General features: G+C 32.1%; 1 protein-coding gene across 1 annotated transcript; it reads left to right on the top strand.

The window, feature by feature from the left end:
• The first annotated feature begins 152 nt into the window (after positions 1-152).
• LOC127701830 (uncharacterized) lies at positions 153-26,802 on the top strand. Its single transcript, XM_052205798.1, has 8 exons — positions 153-285; positions 6,540-7,287; positions 8,565-8,676; positions 18,734-18,838; positions 19,202-19,510; positions 20,853-21,650; positions 24,638-24,661; positions 25,899-26,802. Exons 2-8 carry the CDS (start codon positions 6,577-6,579, stop codon positions 26,711-26,713), a joined length of 2,874 nt encoding a protein of 957 aa, XP_052061758.1. The 5' UTR covers positions 153-285; positions 6,540-6,576; the 3' UTR covers positions 26,714-26,802.
• Positions 26,803-27,956: the final 1,154 nt, after the last annotated feature.

Genomic DNA, 27,956 nt, shown 5'->3' with positions numbered 1-27,956 from the left:
ATTTTCATAGTTAATCGATCAATGATAAATGTCCGTCATTAGTTATGCCCTTCAGTTCCTATACATTGTAAGTAATATGATAACTGTTCCTTGTCTATAGAATTATTATACAGGGAACATGGTATTGATAACAGTTTCGTGATTAGATCAGTTTCTCATTCAGTTATAAGTCAAAACATTTACTACGAATAATTCAACACGAAATGTGAATTTGTCACTCTGACTGGATCACTTAACCGTTAACTGTTATGACTAAATTACCAACATTTTAAGTTTCCTGAGTAGGTGAGTAGGATTATATCATCACCCCTTTTGAAGTATCAACAGTCTTCTTTAATTCAAATGCTAATGTAAAGATTTTCCTAGTCTCATACATTTCTTTAACTGGCCAATGCAATACAAAAAGGATATCTGATATGCCCTTTCTCTCTATTGAGTCTTATTTTCAAAAGACATACAAGACTGGGTGTTTAATAACATTAAAGATCAATTTGGAGAAGGTTTTAAACGGTGTTTGGAATTTGAAAGCATATATTTGATATATTTTTAATAATACTGAATTAAGGTAGGAAACATTAATCAAATCTATATTTGTTGAAAAATTTTATTGTGAAATGATTTTTTTTAGTATTTCATAATTATATTTCTGTTCCTGATTACTTATACGTGATACTGTTTATATTGAATTTTATGTAAATGACAGGATATGTTTAACAAAAGTTTTAAATCTATACTACTAAAGGAAGAGACAGATTTCATTGTGCCGCAACTCCTCTGAAACCATACAAAGTTGGAAATATTTGTGATATGACGTATAAATGTAGTGTTTTGTACTTCCTAAATTTGTCTTTTAAACAATCTTTTTTCCACAGAAAACGACAATTTTTGAGAAAATATTCAAATTCGAAGACCGTTATCGATCCGTGTCTTATACGCTTTCGCGCATGCTCAGTCGACGAACTGACCACTAAGTTTAAAAACTTTTTGTTTCAACACTTGCCCAATTGTACCGCGATTTCGCGGGAATCTTCTAGTATAATCAATGTGCATGCACTACAGTTAAAAACTGAGGTAAAAAGACATAGTACTGGTTTTACAATATTTCACACATAATCCGATTCTTGAAAGTTAATTTTCATTATTCTATGTGTTTCTCCATATGTTGTCGGTCTGCAACAAGATTGTATGGTATAATTAGATCCACAATGAAAATTCATAACTTTTCTTGTCAAAATTGATGAGTTTAATTTTAAAGATTGAAACAAATTAAGATAAAATCACAAATGAAATGAACGAAAACAAACATTTGGGAAATCAATCGAATTATTCGAGATAACTAACTTAACAATTATAAGTATTTTATGGTTATTTGATTATCAAATTAACAGTAATGAGATATTACTTTTTTAAGCTTTCTCTCAAAATTGCCAACTGGAATGCAAATCTACAGTGCTTCAATCAGTACTAGTAAACGATGGCATATACTAAGAGGTGGTATAAACTTTAAGGTAAATAGTGATAGTATAAATGGTGATAGTATAAAGCTGGAAACAGATTTATAGTATGCACATTAAGCTTGAAACAGATTGGAGTGATAGTATACACATTAAGCTTGAAACAGATTGATAGTATGAATTGAATTAAGGCAACAGTGGTTAATCGGTGTTCAATTTTCATAAATTAATAAAAAAAAAACATTTTAAAAACAAGGTAACGAACAAACACTGAGGGAATTGAAAGAGCTCCATAGGGAGCGAGACCGGGTACGTCGACAAGGTAAACAATATATACATTTAGCTGGAAACAGATTGATAGAAGAAGGTATTATCTACACGAACAAATTGGAAAAAGCGAGCAAACACAAGGTTACCAATGTGAGTACTGATAAGACAATGGATTGTCCAGCATAATTAGGAAATTGACAACAGTGTGGAGGAAAAAATAGATATTCGCAATGCGTTCAATTATGTACATGGAACAGTAAACATCCATACATATGTGGTCTCCATAGTTCGATGCATCTACAAGTACACGAGAGGAATGAAAAAATAGTATGGTACTCACAATCTAATAAAATCCGTCATAATTGACCCAACTTTTTCAGCTTTTGCTATGTTCGTCGCTGTTGATATACAATATGTGTATGTATTTATTTACTTTAAAAAAGTGTCGCGTATTTAAATTATGTGTTAGAATGATAACGATATTAAATTTTGTTGATTGTAAAATCCTGAATAAAGGTTAATTATCAGATAACTTTCACAAACACATTTTGTTGATATTATATGTTATTCAGGTCTCAGACAGGGTATATAATGTGACATTCCCGGTTTATAGTTTATATGCCCTGAGCCGAAGGCGAAGGGGATATAAACCCTAAGCCAGGAATGTCACATTATATACCCTGTCTGAAACCTGAATTACACATATATTACGGATTACCCCTGCCTTGATGTTTTTTTCCAGTCCCAGATATTTGTTAAACATTCACCATGTAGTATATATAATTGCCGCACACGAGAGGATTTTTGTGATTTGCTGTGAAAATAATTCTATCGTTTATACAATAATTTGTAATAACACTTTAAGACATTAATTAAGTATTTGATTGTAAATTGCGTGATTTTAAATTAAAAACGTATTATTGACCGATACACATCTTTACTTTCCCTATGTGAACCTCTGACGTTCTTTATATGTTCTGTACAGCTTAATACTACGTCACATAGTATCGTTTGTTATGATGACGTTGTTGAGGTTCCAAAATGGGGTAAAAAACGTCGTATATACCCTGACAGTTTCCTGAATATATACTGACATCTCTGTGTTGTTATCCAATCACAAAACTCGACACATTTGTAATCCGTTATATATAAATATATTGTGAATGAAGAGTTATTGATTTATACGTAGACAATCCCATGACAGACACAAGGCAGTCCATTAGAAAAATTGACAGGCCAATTGGATCAATTTAAGTCCTGGCGTGGATTACAACCTGAACAGATCGTCCTTTTAATGTGTGTTTTTTTTAATTGCAGGTTACCCCGTTTTATTTGATTTTAAAGATAATATAAGACAATATTTACAAACAGAATATATAGAAAAAAAACTGTGTAGTTCATGGACAAGAGGCTGCTAAAGTTTGCTCGATTTCCGGATATAGCGTGTGAAACACTGTATAATCTTAGTCCGTCCAAAACGCTTTTTATGGATTTACCTTGACCAGGAAACCCGTGATCAATAATTTGAAAGCCGAGTTGGAATAAGTACTACATAGCCAGAAATTAGTAGTACTTTTGCTAATTAATATTCATAATATGTAAATGAGAATTGTACCACGTGATAATAGATTGAACTGGACGGGCTTGATATCATTAAAATCTTTAAAACACGGATATTATAAGTTGCCCGTAACAGAATCCTTGTTTATAATCACTCTGATATTTCCGTAAAGTTGTCAGGCGGTCAAAATCAAAACAATAAACGCGAATTTAGTGAATTTTTCGTGTTTTCGTGAGTTTATTTTTCTCGAAATAGGGGCATTTTAACTTTACGTGGGAACCTAGAGTTCAACGACTACACATATAAGGTTTGGACTTGCTTATTCTTTGGACATTCAACTTTCAAGTTTCATCCCGGCAACCTGTTTTTGTAATGACCTTGTTAGCCAATTTTCAACACGAAGTTTGCAAATGTGACGTTTCAGCCATTTTAGCCTGTATTTTATACTGCAATGTTAAAAGCCTCTCGCTTCGATTATTAAAATAGCACAGAAACCTTGATTTTCGCAACGACAGTCATTATGTTTCGTTTAAATGGTGTATATTGTTGTGTATATTTGTTTTCTGTCCCCGCAATTTGTCTATCACTTAAATTAAAGTTAAAACAGACATTCTTTTCAAAATTCCCTATCATTTCAATATAATTTCCGTGACCCGTATCCGATTTCTTTCGTATAATATTCAAATAAGCAAAGTGGCGTTGATTTCTGGATATGAAAACTACGTGAGGAGCTATATGACCAAACGAGATGTAAAAAAAAAAACAATGAACGTTGTCTATGAATTTTCGTTAAACAAATAATTTGAAATTCTGAATATAGATTTTGAACATCGGTAAACAACTGTAGCCTTTATCGAATCTTGTTTTAAATGGAAGATGTTTTTCTTTTAATATATTCAGTTTTGTTTTGAAGGACGGCTGTTTTATGAAAAAATAGCAAATGTACATAGACTGGTAAGAAATTTGAATTTAGAATGGTTAAAATATCAGAGCAAAATTCAATTGAACACGGTTTTTCATAAATTTTGTTTTGAAAAATTTGGTTACTTTAACGTTATTGATGAATTTGTCATGATCATGCATTTAAAGTCGGTTTAGCTAACATTATATTGACGTAAAACATTCTTTGTGTTTTTTCATGAATAAATTATTTGTAACGGCATATTGCTTAATTATGTTTTCATCATTTAACAGGTAATATTTCACATTAATGAGGGTTTGGATGGGGGTCGTCATTTCTGTATTCTTTTATGTTTTAGACCAATGTTTTCTATTCTTTATTAATTTTGCTCATATTTTCTATACTTTATATTTTGTTATATACCTATACGGAGTTATTTTCTTTCAGAACAATAGGGCATTCTTTTGAAGAATCAACCCGGACGATACCAAGTTTATTGAAATTTGCTTTAAGGCATAAATAATGACCTGTGTAAGGTCATTATTTTCCCTACTTAAAATGCAAACTATAATTTACTTAAACATTTAAATCGTTTGGTAGTTATTGTGTGTTGTTGCCAAATGGGATTTCACTTTTTAATTTTACGTATGTTTAAAGCAGAAACAATCCTTTTTTCCTTTTATTAGACTGAAAAACCAAAAATCGTCGTTGACGCACATTTTAACTTTCGAAACAAATAATGTGAAGTTTTGTTGATTTATCGCTACAATAATGGACATTAAGTGAGATGATTTTAATATTGCAAATTTTTTCATCACACTTATAATACAAGCCAAATTTAACACATTCGTGTGTAAGATTTTATTCACATTGTATTGAAAATCATACTTTGACCTATTCATATTCGTTTGTCGTATTACATGTACATGTATCACGATTATGTGCTCTCTTCGTTCCAGTTCTTATCATTTTACATCTATGTATACCTTTTACTCTATCAATTGTTCAGATGACCAAATATTCCTATTTTCTAAAGAATTACAGTCACGTACTTTATAATTGGGGTGGGTGTATAATATTTAATCCTGATTCTCAGTTTTTAAAATACCAGACAAGACAACTGAGGAAAAAACAATTATTTTGAATAGTTCTTTAAAAATTGTTGAAAAAATTATTTTCTTTTTGCAGAAAATAATATTTTTGACGGTATACAAGTCAGATAATGGATATCTTATGGTTTTTCTTGTCGTATAACACACATCTGGGTGTCAGGATTACCTATAGAAAGACCTACCTACGGTCGGTCTTTCATTTGATCAATCCTGACACCCTTCGGTGTGTTATACGACAAGAAAAACCTTAAAATAGGCATTATCTATAACTTATCTCATTATTCTCTATCGTTTAATTTGTGCCTTTTTTCTATTCTTTAATTATCTGGCACATTTTTCTATAGTATTTGACTGATTATTCTCTGTAAACTCCTTCCAGACCCTCTTTTATGAATATGGAGAATTGTCAGATCCTATTTCATAATCCATCCGTTTCTTTCATGCATGTCAATACCAAATGCATTTGATATATTATTTACTTGGTCCCTTATTGTTATTTAAAGTATAATATTTTTATAAGATATGCAATTTATATTAGTCCATAAATTCATAACCGTCTGTTCAGTCATGCTCGATGCCAATTCATTTGAAAATCCAAAACCTAATTCTAACTTTGAAGAACTGGTGAAATTAAAATGGACTGAAAAGATAGCAAAACTCGGACCACGAAAAGAAATATGCATCATAAAAATTACTTTCTAAACCCTGCAATCACTTTAAAAGAAAATGGAAATTCTTCCTATAAAGGTTTTTGACAGCTTTCATTGGTATGTACATATTTCTTTGCATATCCATTAAACATATTCTGTTTGTTGTAATACACTGTCAATATGATGAAAATTGAACCAACTCTTGAAAATACCCTTCCAGAGCATCTGAGATCACCCTGATTTTTGGAGGGGTTCGTGTTGCTCAGTGTTTAGTTTTCTATGTTGTGTTTTGTAGAATGTTGTTTGTCTGTTCGTTGTTTTTCGTTTTAAGTCATTGCGTTGTCAGTTTGTTTTCGACTTATGAGTGAATATCTCTTTGGTTTCTTTCGCCTCTCTTTGATTGTCAAAGAATGAATGTTTTTCAGTTTGACCTTTTTGAAGATTTGCATATTACAGGAGGTGCACGAACATGTATTACAAGATATATGGGTAGTAAAAAATAATGATGCATTTTACTCTGTTCACTTATAATAAAATTTTGTTTTTTATATACATTTTTGCCTTTTCATTATTATTAACGATATATTTCAGATTTTTGATGGATTCATACAACAAAAGGTAATACAATATGGCATCACAGTCTACAACAGAAAACAACGAAATTAATTTTTATCGTCTTGTAGCTCTTTTAATGGAAGTGCCCCCAGAAGTTATACGAAAATATATACTGACAAATATACTATCGAATGGAGAAACGTTTCAGGAGTATCTCGAAAAAAATAAGCACAACATATTTCATTTGTATGAGACTATGAGCTGCTGTATGTGTGGACAAAATGGAAGAAGGAAGTTTTCAAAAATATTATCTAAAGATCAATTTAAAATTCTATTTAAATCCAATCATGACAAACTGGACAATTCTCATACAAAAAGATCTGGCAAAAGATTAGTGCAAACATGTATTTGTCACTTAATCCCAATACAATGTATCAATGTATCCGTCCTAGATATAACTTTAGCCAATGTCATATTAACAAAATGTGAGAATATTCCACATGAAAGGGGAGTGTATAATTGGTTAGAACAGATCGTTAAAGCGCGAAATGCACTTTTTCACCTTACAGACTTGCGTTCGATAGATGACAATACGTACAATTCTTACTGGAACTCTATATCTGGTTCCGTTGAAGGATTATCAAACCTGGTTGGACAAACATATAATGAATCAGTGAAAAATAAAGTAAATGAAATAAAGAGAAAGTTTACAATGTTAGGTAGCGAATATATGGAAGAAAGTTTATGCCGTGAATACTGGAGAGAAAAATGTGTTGTGTTTGAGGTAAGGTTATGTCGTGAAAACTGAAGAGATGAATGAGTTATGTTTCAGGTAATGTTATACCGTACATACCAGAGAGACACATTTGTTATGTTTGAGGTGAGCATAAAATGAATGATAAAAAGGGAAAGTAGTAATCTTCAAAACATCACAATATCAACCAACTCAAATGAAATAACAGACGTACACACAAAGATAGCACATGGTCCATATATCCCAATACCGACATAACATAATATGTATGATGGTGTTTAACCTGCTATACGTGCAAATCCCAACTCATGTTTTTACTTATATTTACATATGTCCTTATAAAATACAAAACAAAAATTTTCCACTGTGCATATACCGACAAGATGACAACTTACTTGAACAAGGGAAAACAAAACGTCACATAATTTGAAAAACAAGGTAAAAATATATGATACTTCAGGAAGCTAGCAAAGGTAATTAAAGTTGTCGGTAGGATACTGTTGATTTTGAAAACCAAAAATGAGAACAACACTCCGAACATGTTTCATAAAGTCTCATCATCAATAAATTTAATTGAATTCCGCAGTTTTTGTAAATATTCAAAATCGGAAGACAATTGGAAGAAACTACCATTTTTATTGAATAAGTGAGTCTATCACGCATGTTTTTCTAGATGTAAAAAAATAGTAGAAATATCCTGAGTCTGCATATATCAAACTGTTGATATTGTTGTTGCACCCAAATTTGGGATTTATTTTCGATATCCAGAATCTAGCCATTCCTGTTGAATTTCAAATTATCTTTATGCTACGAAGCTCTATAGTGTGATAATAGAAAAGTTTAATTTATGTGTGGAGATATTCATCGTGCTCTGGTAATTATTGTTGGATTGCTGCATCATAGTTGTGATTTACATGCACCAAACTAAATATTGTTATATGGTCGAATCAGTTTTTAAAACATTTCAATAGTGTTGTAATGCTTGAATCTAGGCAGATCGGTAATAGTTGGCAGCATCACCTACTGTTGCTGTTTTTCAATAACGGAAACAGGAACTATCTACCCTCTAGTGCACTTGAGTTTATCTTCGTATTCTGATGAAGTTGATTTACTGCATCATTAGTTGGGTGTGGGTTTTTGTCCTTCTTTGACCTATGGTTATAGATTGCTCGTTTGCTATCTTCTCCCCTTTTTGTCGATTGTTAAAGTGACAGCATGCTACCAAGGGCTAATATTTCAAAATACGAGACATTATTTGAAGTATGCGAATAATTATCTGTTTGTTTATATTTTAATACTTTGACTAGAAAAATCACAGAAAAGATCTTAGTAAATATGAAGAATTGTTGGAGAGTATTACAGAAGAGAATCCAAGATATGAATTGCATCAAACCTGCAGGGACGTAATGCAGAAGATAGGTATTTAATTAAACATAATGTGGTTCTACTAACATAACACTAACTCTAAATATGCGCTATCATGAAAAATAATAATCAACTCTTCAATATGTATTAATAACATCTGGCACAACTTTTTGGAATTCTTGGTTTTCAAAGCTCATCAATTTCGTTATTGTTATTTTAGGATTCCAAGTTTTTTAATCAAATGTCTCTGTCTAATGTTGCAAAGAGAAACTGCAATTTGGTATCCACGTATAAAACATTTAAAATATATATTACAACAGCAATGCAATGGCCACAATAATAAAATTTAAAAAATATCCAATACTATGCGATCAAAATCAATCGTCATCCTGAATCCTTTTATAGTTTTGTGTTGCATATATCTTGGATAGCATAGTACTTTCGTTGATAGTACAAAGAAGCATACAAACACATCTTCCATTTTTTCAAGTTAATAGTTTTATTGTAAAGGAAAATGGGAATTTAGGTCCGCTATTTGGCCTACGAAAATAAATTTTTTAATACTAATCTAAATTTGCTAAATTTATTCGAAAATTTGTGAAGTCAAGAATATCAATGAAGCCAAGAATAAAGTTTTACTAAATCAGTTTAAGTCGTATATGCCCATACTTAACGAAAGTGAAAAAAGGGCTGACCTACTGCAGTTTTCAATCTATATTTCTTCTTTATTTGAAACATTGTCCACAGCAACTAAAGAAAAAAGTAAAAAAAGGAGTTTGGTTTATAGCAAATTTTAGGTTGATATTTAGTTGTGCTAATACTTTGCCAATTCTTAATATACACAAAAGTTGATACAAAGCTAGGAAAAGCAAGATCTTGTTTTTTACGAATATTAATATTTTACCATGGTTTTGTTTATAGAAAAGATTATATAACAGCTTCAATCAATATTCTACTTTGAAATATTAAAGACAAATGACGGATTATTAAAGAACAAATCGGCTTTTCAGAAAATACAAGACTAATAATAGCACTGATGTCATTCTGGTTTCTAAAATAATTATTGTCATTGACCTACTAGTATCTATAATAATGTGAAAGGTATTGAGGTTGTATCCCTATACGTTCCTAGGCAAAATAAATATGATGGGATGAAAATTTTGCAAGACCTTAAATAATTTTAATTTAAATAAATGAATCGGTTTAACAGAAAAATGTATTAAGTCTAACGGTTTTATAGAGAACAATATTTGTCCATAGGAAAGGACACTCCGCTCGCACGGTTTATTCACGTTTATCCAACATTTGATAATTAGACTAAACCAACATTAAGGATTAGGGGGTTTCTATAGGATTGGCATCTTGATATTTACCTGTGATTCACCTGTATCAGTCCTTAACTAAAATCTTGTAAAAAGGGGTATTTTTTAAAGATATATATTTTAAATGAATTAAATACTTGTATTCACTGTTAAGTCCAAAACATAGGCATAAATTGTATCCTCTTTCATATATATATCTTTATTCTAATAAACCTTTGTCAATACGATTGTACGTAGAAGTTAATCCCCCGTCACACTAGACCAAGACCATGAAGATCCCATGAAGATCCCACTACGATCAATAAAAAAGATCGCGGCGAGATCGTGGTATGGTCGGCTTGAATATTCAATATTTCATAGTTTTCAACTTCATACCACAACGATACTGATAAGATCCTGCTACGATTCCGCTGCGATAGTAACTCGTTCTAGTTACGATCTTGTCACGCTTTTGTTACGTCTAATAAGACCTTACCACGACTTACAAGATCTCTTTACGCTTCTACCAAGACCTTCCCGATCGCATTACGATCTCAATACGAGTCTACTATGATCGAACCACGACTCCACTACGTTTCCACTACGTTGTCATTACGCTCTAGAATATGGTTTCATCAAATAAGTTCTCAACCCAAATGCGTCGTCACCCAAGATGAAGTATGTCATATTCAGGTCGTCATTAGGTAAGGGATCTATTTCTGGAAATCCGTTAATTCTGTCGCGTTGTAAATCTGGGCGTCCGACATTGAACAATATCTTCCTATATCTATCTATAAAAAATTGTAGTCTGCATCCACCAAGGCAAGGAGCACTAATGAAAATAAACCTTGAAAGTTATGAAACAAGGATCCGCTTTAATGTGGCCTTCTAATAGCTTTCCATCGAATGTGCCACAAGCGTATGGCACGTTCCATCTTCTCTGAAAATCTTTTGGTTTTGTTGGACAGGATATGAATTCATCTTTTTATTCCTGTATAATTGTTTGGTAAACATCAGGAATAAAAGTACTTGTAGTATTGTGAGTGACTCTTAAACCGTACTGAAGGGTTGACTACCTATCGCCAGAAGTTAAGTGCCCTAAGGTAATAGCAATTCTCAGACCAGGATCTAGTGCCTTTCTGAATCGGGTGTCTATCTTTTGAATTCGAGGACTTACTCTGTTCAAAAGTCCATCAAACATTTCTTGAGGCGTCCTTAAAAAATCAAAGAATGACTGTTGATCCTCCATCCTTAATTCTTTCATAAGTCGGTCGTAATGCACAAACTGGAGTCTTCTTTCAACAGAAAGTCGATGGCGCATCCAACAGAACCTAGGCTGTCTAGTATGTATTCTCCTTCTTCTATAACTAAAAGTGTAGCCTGATAAGCCAAATCGATACAGTGCAGCTGAATTAAACATTGCAGAAGTAGGTTTTGCTAATGTGTGTCCATGGTTGAACTACGGGTAGAATTTGATGCATCCGTTTTTTTTTTATATCAACAGAATGAGGTCGTGCTATTATCGTGGCTAGGACGTAGAAGTATCGTAGTAAGGTCGTACTAAGGACGGCAAGCGCTTAGTAGCAGCGTACTATTGTCTTCCTAATCGTAGTATAATTGTATCAATATCGTAGTAGAAGCGTAATAAAGACGTAGTGAAATTGGAATAGTCGCAGTGAAATCGTAGTAAGGTCGCTGCGAAATCTTTTTCCATTGGCTTCCCGATTGCACCACAATTTCCAATTGGATGCTTCTACGCCAATCCAGATCTTACTACGTCCTTACTACGACCTTTCTTAAGCTTCTATTACGACTAGTTTTGGTCACTACTGCATTACGAATGTTTTGAGCATGTCCAAAGTTGGTCGTGGACCTCCACGATCATGAAGACCGTGGCACGTCCTTACCACGACCACCACGATCTAACTACGACTTCCAAAATGTTTTTCATAATTTCTGAGATCGTAGCGGGATCGTGGTCCTAGTGTGATGGGTATATTACATGTTATAAATAGCACAGATATAAATTAAAAGAAAACATGATATGTACACTATTTACAAAATATCTAGATTGAATTTAGTCAGGAGAACACACATATGAATTAATCTGCCTTATAAATAAACATAGTCTTTTTAAATATGATTATTTTGTCATATTCATAACTTCTTTAAATTTGATTATATTTGGATAATCAATATACTTTTTATCATTTTCTTTTTTATTTCTATAGCCATAAATTTACTCACTACATCATGAAATTCATCTCCAAGATCTTTTAAATCACACTGTTCGCATATTCTTTTATCTCTCTGAATTTTTTTCTATCTATCACTTTCTATTAAAAGTATATCAAAACATTAACAAAACATTTTTTTTTTTTTACAATAATTGGTTTTTCATATATTTTTGGTTGAATATAACCAGAAAATGTTACGCAATTATTTTTATCCGTGTTTGAATTACAAAATTAAAAAGTTATTCAACAAAAAGATTCCATAAATAAACAAGGAAAATGCAAACATTTCTCATTCGACTGTGAAAATTTCATAAAAATTTATCAAGAAATAATCTCAAAATGAATGTTTATTGAAAATAACATGAAAAATCGAAATGTTCACTGACTGTACCTCATTTTCGTAATTCATTATATTACTTGATATATTTTTGTATTTGTGTTACATGTAGATATCCAAATTTAAAACGTTGCGCAATAACGAAGTTTTATGTACGTTACATGTAATTTTTTATTCAAGATCGCAACAATGTAATAAATAATACACTATTATCGAAAATAGGGACAACAATATGAATAAAAAGTAAAATTAAAATTTACATTACTGTGCTAGATTATATCGACTTTTAAATATTGAGAAACTTTTTAAAAATAAAATGAAAATCAATTATTGAAAAAAATATATTTTGTTAACATTTTACAATAATTTTTTAAAAAATACCGCTTTTTACAGGATTTTAGTAACATATTGAAACTGGTGAATTACAGGTTAATATCAAGATGTCAGCCCTTAAAAGGACCCCCTAATCCTAAATGTTGGTTTAGTCTATGTTGGATAAACGTGAACACACCGCTCCCACTATCTCATTTCCATGTTCAGGGAACCACGAAATATGTTTGATTCCTACTTTCGCGGGTTGTTTTTTTTCATTTTCACATCATTATGAACACATATACTTAGTTTCAAGCTGTATACAAAACACAACATAGAAAACTAAAAACTAAGAACACAAACCCCAGCATAAACCAGGGGTGATCTTCGGTACTCCTGAAAATAACATACCTTAAGAATGTTGAATGAAAATACGCAACAATATTAAATAAATGGGGCAACATAGGTTTAAATGGTGAAAATATTTTAGATCTGAGAAGACATTTGTTTAAATCTTACTAGTGAAAATCACTCTTGTAACAAATCCACCTCATATCTAATATGGAAATCTGTAAAGATTTTCACAACTAAAGTATCATTTTCCAAAATCCCTTTTTTGCTCTATATTTTTTTTTTGGCCAAAATCGCCAAATCCTAATCTCAAAGTTCATATATTTTTGGTAAATAAAACATTTATGAACGAAGTTACGAATCTAAACAATTAACTTTGAAATTGTGTGTATATATATAAGATAATGACATTTCCCCATGAACATAAATAACTATAAAACAAATTGGTATATTTCACACCAATGTCATTTTTAAATATTCGACTTTGTGATATGTACAAATTTTTGATAATGTAGAAGTAATCATCGGTGGGGAAAAAGTCGATTGTGGCATACTTTATATATATTTTTCTACAAAAAGGGAATTATAGTATTTTGATTGTCGCATTCCGTGGCACAGTGTATTGGCCTTAAGTAAACATTATTTTTCTTCGTAAATGGAAGAAATTTTGGATGTTGAATAATTAGTTGTCAAAGCGTAAGAAAGATATGACTCTTTGTCCTTTAGTTTTTAATGTTGATATACTTTTCATCAAATACGTCATTTAGATATCAAGGACAAAATTTAAGTATACTTAATGGTCCTAATCATTGTGGAATAAAGCATTCTCTTTAGAAAATATGCCAGCTGCATACTTGGAAGTAAATGAATGGAAAAATCGATTGTTATAATTTTGTTGTAAATATAATCTGCTGAAGATCGTTTCAAACCACGTCAGTAATTTGTAAATGACCAATGAATAATTACGAAAAAAGGAATTATCAAAGCGACAAGGTTATGTTAACGTAAATACATTAGCGTTGCCAAATGGCCGATTGAATTGCTAACGACCATTTAGTAATACTACTGAAAAACTATGAAATCAGAAATAAGTATACACAGAATTGATAGCGTTTATCAAAATTTTATTTCTCCTCAGAGATACGTTTTCGTCATCAAATATTTGAAAGCCAAACATAAACGGTTGGTGTTCAAGTATTTCAAAAATACAAAAGTAATAACAAAAAACCAATCGAAATGCATTAGTGGCAGACGGACAGTAAGCATTATGGCCTAGTGAAAACGACACAAAAACAAACAATAGGCTAATACAGGCTTTGCGATTGAACAACATCAACCCCTCATTAATCCAGCAAGAATGGACTACGTTGTCTAAAATGGTAGACACAGCTTGAAAGCTTTAAAATTTAGAAAAGAAAGTTCTGAAGCTAATTGAAAAACATTATATATCTATTCCATATTTAAATGGTTCATATCTATGATATTTATTACGTTGTTTTTTCTTATTGATAAACCATATCGAAAAGGAAGGTTTGGCATTTTGATTTTGCCATTTGATAAAGGACTTTCCGTTTTGAATTTTCTTGGAGTTCTGTATTTTTGACATCTAACGCAATGAATGTCAAATACCTTAAATTATAAGGTCAACAAGATAGATAATTCGTTATATAATGTGTTTACTAATGGTTAACTAAACAACATTTCGAAAAGAGAGGCAAAGGATACTAAAACGACATTCAAACTCACAAGTCAAAAATAAACTGACAACGCCATGGCTAAAAAAGAAAAAGACCAACAAATTGTATATGTAAGACTGTATAAATAATCGGCGGCTATCGGATGATGACATCTTTCTGTATCGTCCTAGACGATAGAGTTAAGTAAAGATTGAAAGAGAGAAAGAAGATACCTAGCAGGCATCTAAAAATCATAATTAAAAAAAAAACGACGACAGGACAAACAGCAAGAGCTTAACATCACATAGAAAAACTGAAGACTGAGCAACACGAACCTCACAAAAACCCGAGAGTGAAATCAGGTGTTCCGTATCACAATTGGTCTTCACGTCTGTGTATGTCGAAAATACTTCATCTGTAAAATGGTTGTTCGATTTCTTAGAATTACTGATCTGGGGCTACGACGTTAAAATTTTTCACAACGACCCTTTTCACCTTTAAGTGGTTACGTTAAATTATCATGATAAAGTTCGTTTCCTTGCAGACAACACATTTTGTACCATATCTTAGCTGAAAATATTTCCATGTCGAGACCTCTTTTAGCCGACTATTTGGTATACGTTTTTTCTTATTGTTGAAGGCCGTACAGTGAACTATAACTGCTTTTGCATTCGTCATTTGAACTTTAATGGACAGTTGTCTCATAAGCAATCATACCACATTTTTTTTAATATATTGACTTGGAACTGACTTAAGTCAAAAGTCAATAATAATATGAAAATATTTCAGTTTTAGATTTCGCATATAAGATATGATAATGAGTTTCAAATTATGATTTCTCGAGAAAAAAAAACCTTATAGCATTGACTTTTGTAAGTGAAAAGATAGACAGGTACCAAACGGACAATCAAATAGACAGACAGACAATAGAAAGGCTGAAATAAAAACGACGAAAAGACAAACAATAATAAACCATTACACAGAATACCAAAGATTGTACAATACGAACCCCACCAAAAACCGAGATGAACCCAATATTTCCCGGAAGGGTAAACATTTTCTGCTCCACACAAAGCAACCGTCATGTTGGAAATGTAGATTAGACTCATTGTTAAGTCGCATTCTGTAAGTCACAATCAAGGATAAGAGGACTGGATTTGGGGTAAGACATATGGAAGATATCTGTGATAATCTGTGAAAACTTATATTTCATAACTGTCAATCAAACCATGATGGCGTCCGCAAACTTTCAGTTGGGAGACTTCGACTGTCTCCCTTGGAACCCTTGATGCAACAGCGTCATTGTAAGCAAAAAAAACCCTTTCAAGTAAATAATGATAGGAAACCCAAGCCCTAGAATATCGTGTTAACTGGGCAATATATTCTCCATATTGAGGATTGCTAGAATTTTGCTACACATAAATAGGATTATTATGTTCTTCTGTTTCACATTGAAAATGATTTTGTCAACTCAATAGATTATTGATTTTTAAGCAACTCATGAACAGTGATACCAGCAAGGTATCGGGAAACATTATAACAAGTCGAGTAATTAATTGTATTTTATCGCATGTATAACAACACTATGTCCAATGCGTTTTACATTTTTACTTTTATTTTAATATTTGTATTATATAAAACAAAATAGAAGTTATATACATGTTTAAGCAGTAATGAAATTAAGGAATGTTCATGTGTTCGTTGTTATTTCCTTCAGTATCTTCATGACCCTTATGGAATATTTGTGTCACAGACGACTGCGGATATGATCCAGTAGCCGTAGCCATTATCTCGTTTTATATCTTCCTTCGTTCATCACTAAGTTGATTTTAATGGCCATGAGAAACACAACAGTTTTTCCTCGGTTTTTGTTTGTTACCTTGATTTGTCTTCTTAAGTGATTGGTGAAATTTGAACATCTGTAAACTACTGCTCTTTTTTTTGTTGGGATTTCTGTTGCTAAAGTCTTTAATTTTGTTATGTAGTAGACCGTCGTTAGTTCTTCCGTTTTTTGCCATGGCTTTGTTTATCCTCCGTTCGAATGATATTTTTTGTGTTTGATTTCTTATTTGTACTGCATGAAGTGAGCAGAAGAATATGAATATAAGGTAGGTGCGTAGAAGACAAATTAAAAAAAAAAACACATTTTGAAGTACCATATATTATTACAAACTTTGCAAGATTGGTTGCATATCATTTTAATTTGAGATTTGCTTTTAAAACATAAAGATAAACATACTTGAATTGAAATGACAATTGTTTGCGTCTTATTTAAACTAAAAACGTCCCACTTTCTCACTTGCAACGGGAATTTGAAAAAAAAAAATAGGTCAACAGTGTTCTGTAGATATAAGGAGATGTGGTATGAGTGCCAATGAGACAACTCTCCATCCAAGTCAAAATTTATAAAAGTAAACCATTATAGGTCACAGTACGGTCTTCAACACGGAGCCTTGGCTCACACCGAACAGTAAGCTATAAAGGGCCCCAAAAAATTACTAGTGTAAAACCATTCAAACGGGAAAACCAACGGTCTAATCTATATAAAAAACGAGAAACGAGAAACACTTATGAACCACATCAACAAACGACAACTACTGAACATCAGATTCCTGACTTAGGACAGGTGCAAACAAATGCAGCGGGTTTAAACGTTTTAATGGTACCAAACCTTCACCCTTTTTCTGAAACAATAGTGTAACATCACAACATAGAAAGACACACTATAAAATATCAATTGAAATAGCTTAACTCAATCAAAGGACATATTAACACCGTTGAACATACACCGAACAAATAAATTTGACCTATGACACAATGTAAATACAAAATAAATAAACTAAGGGAAGAATAATAAAAGTAACATGTTATATCGGTAAGAAATGTTAAACAATTAAAGAAAAACAATATGCTCGAACAAAAATACCATCCATTTGCAATAACTTTAAACACAGGTAAATGAAAATAATTGTGTTGTTAGGTATACCTGTACAGTACCAATAGAGAAAGGAAATATTTTTACAAAATAAATAATTTTGAATACAAAATAAATAAACTAAGGGAAGAATAATAAAAGTAACATGTTATATCGGTACATATTTTAAGATTAGTAATTAATTTTGTGACTTTGACATGTTTGGTAACTTTGTTTAGTACAGAAAATGTTATTGTAATTCAGTGATCTTAGTGCAGCAAATATTAATGTTATACAGTGATCTATCATACAAGTACGTGTGAGCGTACGTTACCAGTTTTTCCCTGTTTACACCTCGGAAAGCAATTTCTTTCTTATAACGTGTATTCTAAGATAATCCTGTATGTTTTTGCTTGATACGTTGGTATGCACAAATTCCCTGTCAACGCCTAATAATTACTTGACCAATTACGAATTGTTTTATTCATCTCCTCTTTGCTTACCTTTTTTCGTCAGTTATAAATCTAAAAGCATTAAGGAAATCATTTAGTTGCAGCACCAGAAACCTTTTACAAAATTTATTATTTTACTTGAGTCTACTGTAAATCATTACAGTATCACTTTATTATGAATAAAAAAAAGAAACCAAGAAATAAAACCTAAATGAAAATTTACAATATATTGCGGTGATGAACTTGCGACTAATTGATTGATTAATCTATTGTTTGTTGTTTGTTGACCGTCCAGTGTTGACTAAAAATGGAATGTGTCACTCTGTTGAACAAATTTTGAAAACAACTGACGCATTTCATGTCTTTGTGCCTATCGAAATAATACATAGAAACAAAATTTATCACTATAACTTTAATTAATGCGCTACAATCTTATTCGGTGCTGAGTTTGACAAATGAAGATATTTCTATGAAAGTTTTTTATGTATAATATAATACTTATATTCATTCATTTATTACTTCAATATCTAGGTTGCTTATGTTCAGTGGTAGACGACATTATAGTAAATGTATGTGGTAATGCAACTGTTCGAACAGTTATAGAGAGTACACACTTAAACAACAGTGACACTGGTGGTCAGTATTCAGGATCATGGCCTTTTAGAGAACATCCTGTAAATTAAAATACTTTACTCAATGGATCTTTTAGAAAATTTAGTTTTAATTGTATAAATATAAATGTATCAATAACCAACCCTTCTGGAATATAAAAATGTGGTTTAAAAGATTTTAGTATAGGTCAAAGAACCTTTTTCTTTAGGTCATATAACATAATTTTCCAGAATATTTAGTTTAAATATGTTTGTACCAACTTTTTTTACGTTATTTCAAAACTTTTCATGTTTTGTTTGTTCATCTGTTTTGGTCTTGCTTTGTACGGGTGATTTTTTAGGGTTTGTTGATTTTTTTTATTAACTGTCGCAATTAACATTGTTTCAGGATCTAAGACAGTTCCGGTATTTATGCAAATTCAGGTACCACCGGACTGGGATACAGCAAAACTTGTAGATTCTATAGAGGTCATGTGTGAACAGTACACCTCTGATATGCCAATTAAGATTACATCTTTTTCGACAGAAGATGTTGAAATTTTAGCTACAATTTGGAAAATTATCATGACAAAGGCTGGTTGTTTACAAAAGGAAATAAGAAGATTTATTCATGAATTAGTCACACTGTCTGGTATCCGAGCTCCAGATGAGCAACTTGATATTAATATTATCATGGATGAGGAAGAAACGAAACGTGGTAAGTGTGAAATAAATTTTAGCATGATGGATTGATTCTCCTAAATAACATTATGTTTTATAATGAAACACCTCATAAAGAAACTTTTTATGTCCTATGTCTTACGATATTGCAGTTGATATCATATGCCAGTTGGTGATCTATATAACTCAGCGCCTGTATATTGAGTATACATCGAACAGTTGATACGATGTTTCAGGGCTTTCAATTCTTATCATGCTTTCCTTTGTAGATTATTACTGCTTACACGGAATATGTTGAATTAAGGGTTCGAAGTGGTACATTTGAAGTCATACATCCAAAAGTTTTAATACACCATCATCATGTGGATCTTTATTTCTATAATATTAAAATATCTTTAATTTTCATTAATTTTAGACAGTTTTAATTTGAAAATAAAAATTGATAGGTGTCTTACAAAATAACTGCACAACCACTTGCGTTTATGAAAACTACATATAAAGCACTATTTCCGTTGCCAAAAGAAAAGTCATGACTCGTTCTCCATTAGATATATATTTCCCAAGCGATGGAGGTTCATTCTGCTTGCCGTCTAGTCCGCCTCGGTTACTAAAGATCTTTCTAAATTTTCGATGTATTCAAACAACATCTAATTAACTTACTACCGTTCACAATACAAAAAGGCTACGTTGCTGTTCAATAAATACATATACCAAAGCATTTGAACGAATAAAATTTTGTGAAAAGATTCATATTTGGTCTATTTCGAGACCAAATTTATATAACCTTCATTTTGCATTTAATTCTTTGGTAGATAAGATATTCAGAATGTTGGCAGTAGGTGACTTACGGAAGGTAATCTGACTCACATTGCTTGACTATTGTCATATTGAATGGTTATACAGTTTTTGTACATGTACAATCAGGATGCAGATGGTTACAATGAATTTAAAATTAGACAGCTGTGTACAAGGGAAATTATGGAGGCATTTTTCATGTTTTTCAATTGTTTATATGTCATTCTAACCCAGTTTTCTCTCACAAAAGTGATGTAAACGTCACAAAACCTTCTCTACTGCACATAAAATACTATACAGCAACCTAAAGATGAAAACTAACCCTTAAACAAGTGAATTAACCCATGTGATTTTGGAAGGTTAAACAGTTCCTATTTTACTTGTTGTACCAGTCATCTTGCTCACGACCGATCAAAATCCATTAATAAGCCGCTTTCGCAAAGGGAGGGAATTAAGGCTGTGACATTAAAAAAATGATTTACTGAATCATGCATAAAACCGATTGCTCATCCTTTTCATGCCATTAGATGTCTTTTTTTTATTGTCCACCACATCTTTTATAGAATTTAGTTTTTACTTCACAGCTTTTCCGCAATTTCATCAACTGTTTCCCGAAGTCCAAGAACCAATAGCTCAACAAGGAAGAATGCAGAATTATTTTGAAACAAAGGATCACAACGAACAAATAGAACCAGAGGATCCAGATAGTAAAGAGCCAATAGGGTTTCTCAATAAAGACAAAACAAGAAATCAACAAGAACAAAACAAGTATACTCTAGAATCAAGTGATGACAACGAACAAACAGAAACCGAGGATTCAGAAAGGGAAAATTCACAACATGACCAAGCATTACCCCAACCTACTAACAATCAAAGTAGACACGATGATTCCTATGACAAAACCGTATTCGATAACAGAACTACTCAAAACAATAGCTCAAATCAACTGAAAATAGATAGTACAAACAGGCAAAATACAAACAATTTTGAAGAAGAAAGAAGTGTTTATCTGGATCTAAAGAAAGAGGAGGAAATTCATGCTGACAGCAAAACAGAGAAAACTTCAGAAAAGAAGCAAAGCGCCAAGATAGCTGGAAATAAGCCAACATTTACAGCAGAGATCACAAACACCACTGGAAAGTTAAATGAAACGGTACAACTGATTTGTCGTACAGAAAACGTAAAACAGAGAGTTGAGTGGTACTTCAATGGCCAACTTATCTATGACTCCGATCCAACGTATTATCGTGTAGTTAATCATACAGATGGCACTCGCATTTTAAAAATTCCAAAGCTACAGGACAGGCACAATGGTATATACATGTGTGAAGCATGTAATGAATTCGGAGCAACCAACATGAAAGCCTATATAACAGTGTTAGGTGAGTATGTCTTATATTTTGTTAACGTAATGTTTTGTGAAGAAGATTGATTAATTGAGTCGTCTATATCAAAACAGCCTAATCTTTTCATATATTTATTCATAAGCAATTCTTACAATAGTGTTATAATTCATAAACTTCAAAATTTCAAAGTCTTCAAATTAATTTATCGAACATTTACAAAAAAACTTATATGTCAAAAACAGATTGGGTATGGAGAGGGATAAGCGCGTACAAACATGTTAAACTCCGCCAAATTATGTGTGTCTGTTCTTATAGAAAACCCTGCAGTCCGTGGTTGTCGCTGGTTGCTGTCTGTAATATTTGATTCAAATTTGTTGTTTGTCCTTTTTTATAGTATAGTACCGTTGGCCGTTGGCTTTCTTTCTTTTTCTTATGATATCGGTTTTGCTCGTTATTGAAGGCTGTATTGTGACCTGTAATTATTCATATCTTTGTCCTTTGCTTCACGGATAGTTATCTCATTGGCAATAAAACTGTATCTTCTAATCTTTAGATTAAAGTCTTGGGTTTTACCAAGTCGGGGAGGAATCAACAACTCCCTTCACTGGATGCATTAACTTGAAAAATTGTCTTCTATCTGGTGTTCATAGATAACAATAGACACAAGATGGAAACAAATCCTGAACTCAAATGAGTGAAACCTTGTCGAAAAGTGACAAAAAGTATCAAAACAAAAAAACATTATTGAAATGAGATAATGCAGATCGTCTGAAAGAATGAAAGTATCACTTTATTAATTTCATGCGACCGTGGCGCTATTCTGGATATTCCTTCATCAGGTATGCTCAACTTAAATTTTAGAAAGTATAAATACTAAAAATCGTTAGGAGCTATTTGACCGAAATCAACGTCCTCTTAGTGCAGACTATTGATGCACATGCCCATGGGTGTCTCGGTATCATTTACTTTGTTTTACCCACGACTTTGAGATGAGGGTATCGTCTTTTTGTCGTTTTTTTTTTAATTTTATTTTCAACTCGTGATTTGGCATGAAACATCTTCCTAAATTATTAAAATATAATTATTTCATCAGCAATTAAAACCGGACTTCAGAGTTACTGTTAAACAATCGACTCTAGGTGACGTGATTCAGACGTGAATTAAAAGAATATGTTAGAAAACTTTCAATCAAAGTCCCTCTCCTCATGCAATTGTCTGAAAACATTTCTATTCTATTCTATTCACATTAATATTCCTCATTCTAAATATAAGTTTAAGTGTGGATCGGCATGGCAGGTGATGCATGCATAGCAGGCGACGCTTAAAACCTTGTCGACGCATCCGGTCTCGCTCCTTCCGGAGTTCATGCGATTCCCTCAGATTTTGGTTATAACCATTATTTGTCTTCTTAAATGATTTATGAGATTTAAAAATCGGATAACACATGTTTCGATGATATCATGGCAACTCCGCCAGCCCTGTATCCAATACCCTAGACCAATCGGCCAACTAGGCTTATGTTACTGATGTATATCATAATGGTGACTTTTACTTCTACCCTTCGGCAGTCACATCCGTGCTGAGAGGGCGTTTGTTGACTATGTAGGTTTTATACATTTGTAGCCACATCAGGACGAAATTTAGACATGTAATCGACCCGTTTATGAAGCATACCTTTTGCTCTCTTCACGTAAAAGTAGCCTTGACCTTAAATGGTAGAAGCCTTTCAACAACTCTTTTGGTCCACACGTGGTCCGAGGACACAGTTATCGTCCTTAGATTTTCGGTGTCTACAAATATAGTCCCTAGTGTGGACAGTGTATAACTTACAAATTTTGAGATAGAGCAGGTGCGATTTTTTTTATTTGAATTTATTGTCTAAAACAAATGCACTACGAAATAACTGTGTTCTCGGGCCACGTGTCTTGTTACAGGCCAACATTTTTTTACTTTTTCACCTCTTTTTTCCAGTTGCTGTTTAAATCAACTGTCATTCACCCTGGTCGACTTAAAAGTTGTTTTTGATCTCTTATGTACATGTAAAATATGCCTCTTGGAGGTAAACAACAATCAATCAATATTTTTATTTCATTATTATAATAATGTTATCTTGACAGTTTTTAATCAACAGTCTTCTCATGGAGAGCGTATCAAATATCGCAGGTCGAAATTGGAAAAACAGCTCTGCATACAATTACTAACAGTTGTGATTATGTCGTTATGTTATTTATTTATTTCATTACGGTTCTCAACAATCAGTCCCGAGGGTATCATCAACTTCGCAGTACCGAACGATACTGACATGATTTATAACAAATCTTGTTAAAATTGTCCGTTTATAAATTTTGAAATTATAAAGAAGCTAAGGTTTCAACTCCCTCAGGCAAATTTTACCTTAGATGGATTTGGCTATTTTTATCTAGGTCCTTTTTGGTTACATAGCTCTTCAACTGTTTCGGTTCTTATAAATCCTTGGCTTTCAAATGTTCGGATTTGGAATTCCTGATGAATCCAGAAAAGCGCTTCGGACGCATGAAATTTATAACGTGTTGTTTTCATTTTTTACAGCACTGGGTCGATACCTCTGCTGTTGGACTATCAGTCTCGGAGAGTTTCATCATCTCAGTAGTCAGTACTTCGGTACTGACAAGATTTATAACAAATTAACCATGTTAAAATTGTCTGTTATAAATTTTGAAATTATAAAGAAGCTAAGGTTTCAACTCCTTCATGCAAAGTTGACCTTACATAATTTTTGGTTATTTTTCGGACGCATGAAATTTATAATGTGCTATTTTCTTTTCGAAGAGTTTCTGACATTGTTTAGATTTAATTGAAAACTAACAAAACTTTAAAATGCACTTTACTTTTCATCATGAAAGAAAGAAAAAAATTGTACGGCACCATAAATGTTATTTACTTTACATGTATATTATGCGTGCATCACATCACTGTTGAGAATTATTGTTTCATAATTACTCAATAACTGACATGACCTATCGATTTTTTATTTCTTTATTTAGGTAACCCATTTTCAGGAAATAAAAGTAAGTATTTATATGAATGAACAATGAACGCGAATTTATAATCAGTACTAAATGTGACTAGTGTTATTGTATTTTGTACTTAGTTTTTTTCTCTTCAACCAGTCCGCGTAGTCTAAATCATACCACATTTTCCTTGTTTAACGCTTTTTAGTGAGAGAGTTGCGTTCTGATCATACCATGAACATGCTAGAATTTTATCAATTATGTTTGTTGAAATACCCAAGCTGCTCATTCCTTTTAAAATAAAATGGAACTTTTAGCTTGATGTTTGTCACATTTTTATCGCAACAATTGTACGTATTTGGCTTTCTTAAACTCTGACGTCGATATTTTCAATCAGAGTAGAAGTACAGTGAAATCTGTTTTTAGAGACCACTTACGGGAGAACAAAAAAGGGGTCTCATAAGACAGGGGGTCTTTTGATACAGGTTCAATCTATATGAACTAATATATATATAATGCACTACAGAGGGACCTAAAATTAATAGTCTTATAACACAGGTTTTTGCTTAATACATGTGGTCTCTTGTGCAGGTTTGACTGTATATTACTAGAATGAATATTCCTACATTATATTGCTTCCATCTCAAAAATACACAAAAAGAGCTAATAAAATTTAAATAAGTCATTTGGTTTACGTTTGTTGATATAAAGCTCATTCTTTATGTATACATGCTTGAAAGATAAGATATAACAAAATTGTCTGTCATTAGCGGTTGGAAAATGTTGTTTGTGGAATAACTCTGGAACAATACTAAGCATATTTTATATAGTTATTGAATTGACTCCGTTATTAGCAGGGATCATTTTTGAAAGACAATCGAAAAATGTTCAAATTCAAATGACATGTGTTAAGTTACTCCTTGGGTTTTGAATTTTAATCCCCCACTCCCCTTGACATATTCTTCATTTTCTATCAATATCAAATTAGAGTACTAATAATATAATTATTTTTTATCTTTACTTACTGAACGTTGGTGTATCTAAAAACGAACAAAGGTAATGACAAATGCAGCTAGTTCCAGTTTCAGTAAGGGCATTTTTAAAAGTTTAAAATGTATCAATAGAATTAATGCGGTTTTTTTTTCCTATTTAATTATTATGTGGTAGTATAAAAATAGAAAAATGATAATATTAACTGAAATACTAGTAGCTGTTATATTTTACAAATCTAACAGAACGTGTTTCTTTGCTTTTATTCGTTTATAAATGATTATAAGATGTTCTCTTTAAACAGGATCACTGCCATCTGAGGATCCCGTTGGTAGACAAATATTTCAAATCGACAGACGAACCGAGTTATCAGCTCTGCCAGTTATCAGCAGGGGTGTTTTAATGCAAGGAAATATTATTCTTTTCCTTTCAAAGAAAAAACTATTCAAATACCACATATTGGATTGTATGCTTATCTCGGAAATCGATCTTCAGAGTGAGTCCCACGATCTTGCCGTGATAAATGAATCGATAATTGCCGTAACTGTGCCAGAAACAATAAGAATAGAATTACATAATGTTATGGAAGGGGGAAACAATGATGTAAGATATATAAATACTGACTTTTGGTGTTATGCTATTTCAGTAACCACGAACGATTATGTTGTTGTTTGCATGAACAGTAAAAACAAAGGATTAAAGTTCATAAATATAAGAGACAAACAATCTATTGAACATATGCAGAATATGAAGGTTCATAAAGAGGATGGTCTTTACTATTCAAGTCCTTACTTATACTATACAAATTATACAAACAAATATATTGCTTGTTATAGTGATGATCGTCAACTACATTTCACTTTTGAGGATAAACCTTTTCCATTCCCACCAATTGGAATGACCATAATAGACAAGGACACACTTTACATTGTTTGTGAAACAGCAGAATGCATTTGGCATGTTAGTATTTCCAAGAAGCGTCATAAAGCCGTAGAATCAGGGTTTGAAGCTGTTGTTAAACCCTGTGTCTTTCTTTATAGTGACTTTACAAGAAAATTATTCATACTAGATTACACCAACAATTTGTTTGTATATGAAAAAATTCAATCTTATAAGTGAACTAGTATACTTATAAATTACTTTCATAATATACAATGTTTTTATTTTGATTTATTAAACGTAGTTCAACTGTAGAGAGCTTAAAAGTATTAACGAGTTTGATTATAAATATGTTATCGGGAAAGCATCCCAAAAAGCAATAAAATTCCCAATTACTCCGAGTGTTAAAAAAATTGAATAAACCTAACTTAGATCTACCAGCAATATTAATAAAAGGAGATGTAGCGTATCACTCAATGAGACAATCGCGCCGAAGTACGTCCATTATTTTGACAACAACAAAACGACAAAAACAACCAACAGACATCTATATATAGCTAGATGTCAGCACACAGTTTTCAACAACATAAAAATTTCGCACTGAGTCTAGAAAAAGGTTGTTAACAGAATTTATCTATGATATGTAATTAACACTAAAAGTTACAAAATGACATAACACCAATTTTCTGAACAAAATATGTACATTAATTCAATACTTACCAATACCGTATCAAAGTGCTAAAAGCTAGTTCTATTGATAAGGAAATCATACTCTTAATACTCTAATATCGACTGCTGTACGTTAAAGTAGATGTCATATAGAATATAATTAACAGTGCAGAAAAATATTGTCTGAGAATATGCCCATTGAAAAATTGATGTAGTGATTTGAAATGAACGAAGGAAATAAGTGAAATATTTAAGTTGTGCTTCAATCAGGATATAATTGAATCATCATCATCCATCCCTTCCCGTCTTTTTTCATTTGACTGGTAACAATTTTTTTTTCATATTTCCTTTTCCATATCGTAACCTTTGAAGTACATGTTTGATGGATTGTTTTAGGCTGATACATTTTCACATATATATACTGACCGACTTTAGAAACGCAACACTAGATCATTCTTTTTAAATTTTTGAATGGATGTGGCACTGTCAAAAGCAATGACTGCCTGTAACAAGCGCCAAAATGATTGTCAGAAAGATCAACCAATTCTGTTCCACATGTTTTGGGTTCTGTTTTACACCTTCTGAATATGCGTTTGTTCCACCCATTACAATGGGTTTTGGCAATTATGCGGTGGAAACTTCAGGGCTTTAAATGTTTTTCTTCAGTCGATTCTTTGGCAGTTCAGTTTATGGGAAACGTTTATGGCATGAATCTGTGCGCAATGGCATTCGGCAATTTGATAAGCAGTTGACGTTGCGGCAGTAAACATAGCAAATGACGTTGCGTAATCAAATTCTATTGACGTTGCATTGT

Source organism: Mytilus californianus, unplaced genomic scaffold (genome assembly GCF_021869535.1).
Source record: "Mytilus californianus isolate M0D057914Y unplaced genomic scaffold, xbMytCali1.0.p SCAF_5, whole genome shotgun sequence".
Lineage (NCBI taxonomy): Eukaryota > Metazoa > Mollusca > Bivalvia > Mytilida > Mytilidae > Mytilus > Mytilus californianus.
This window is presented reverse-complemented; position numbering and strand designations above follow the sequence as displayed.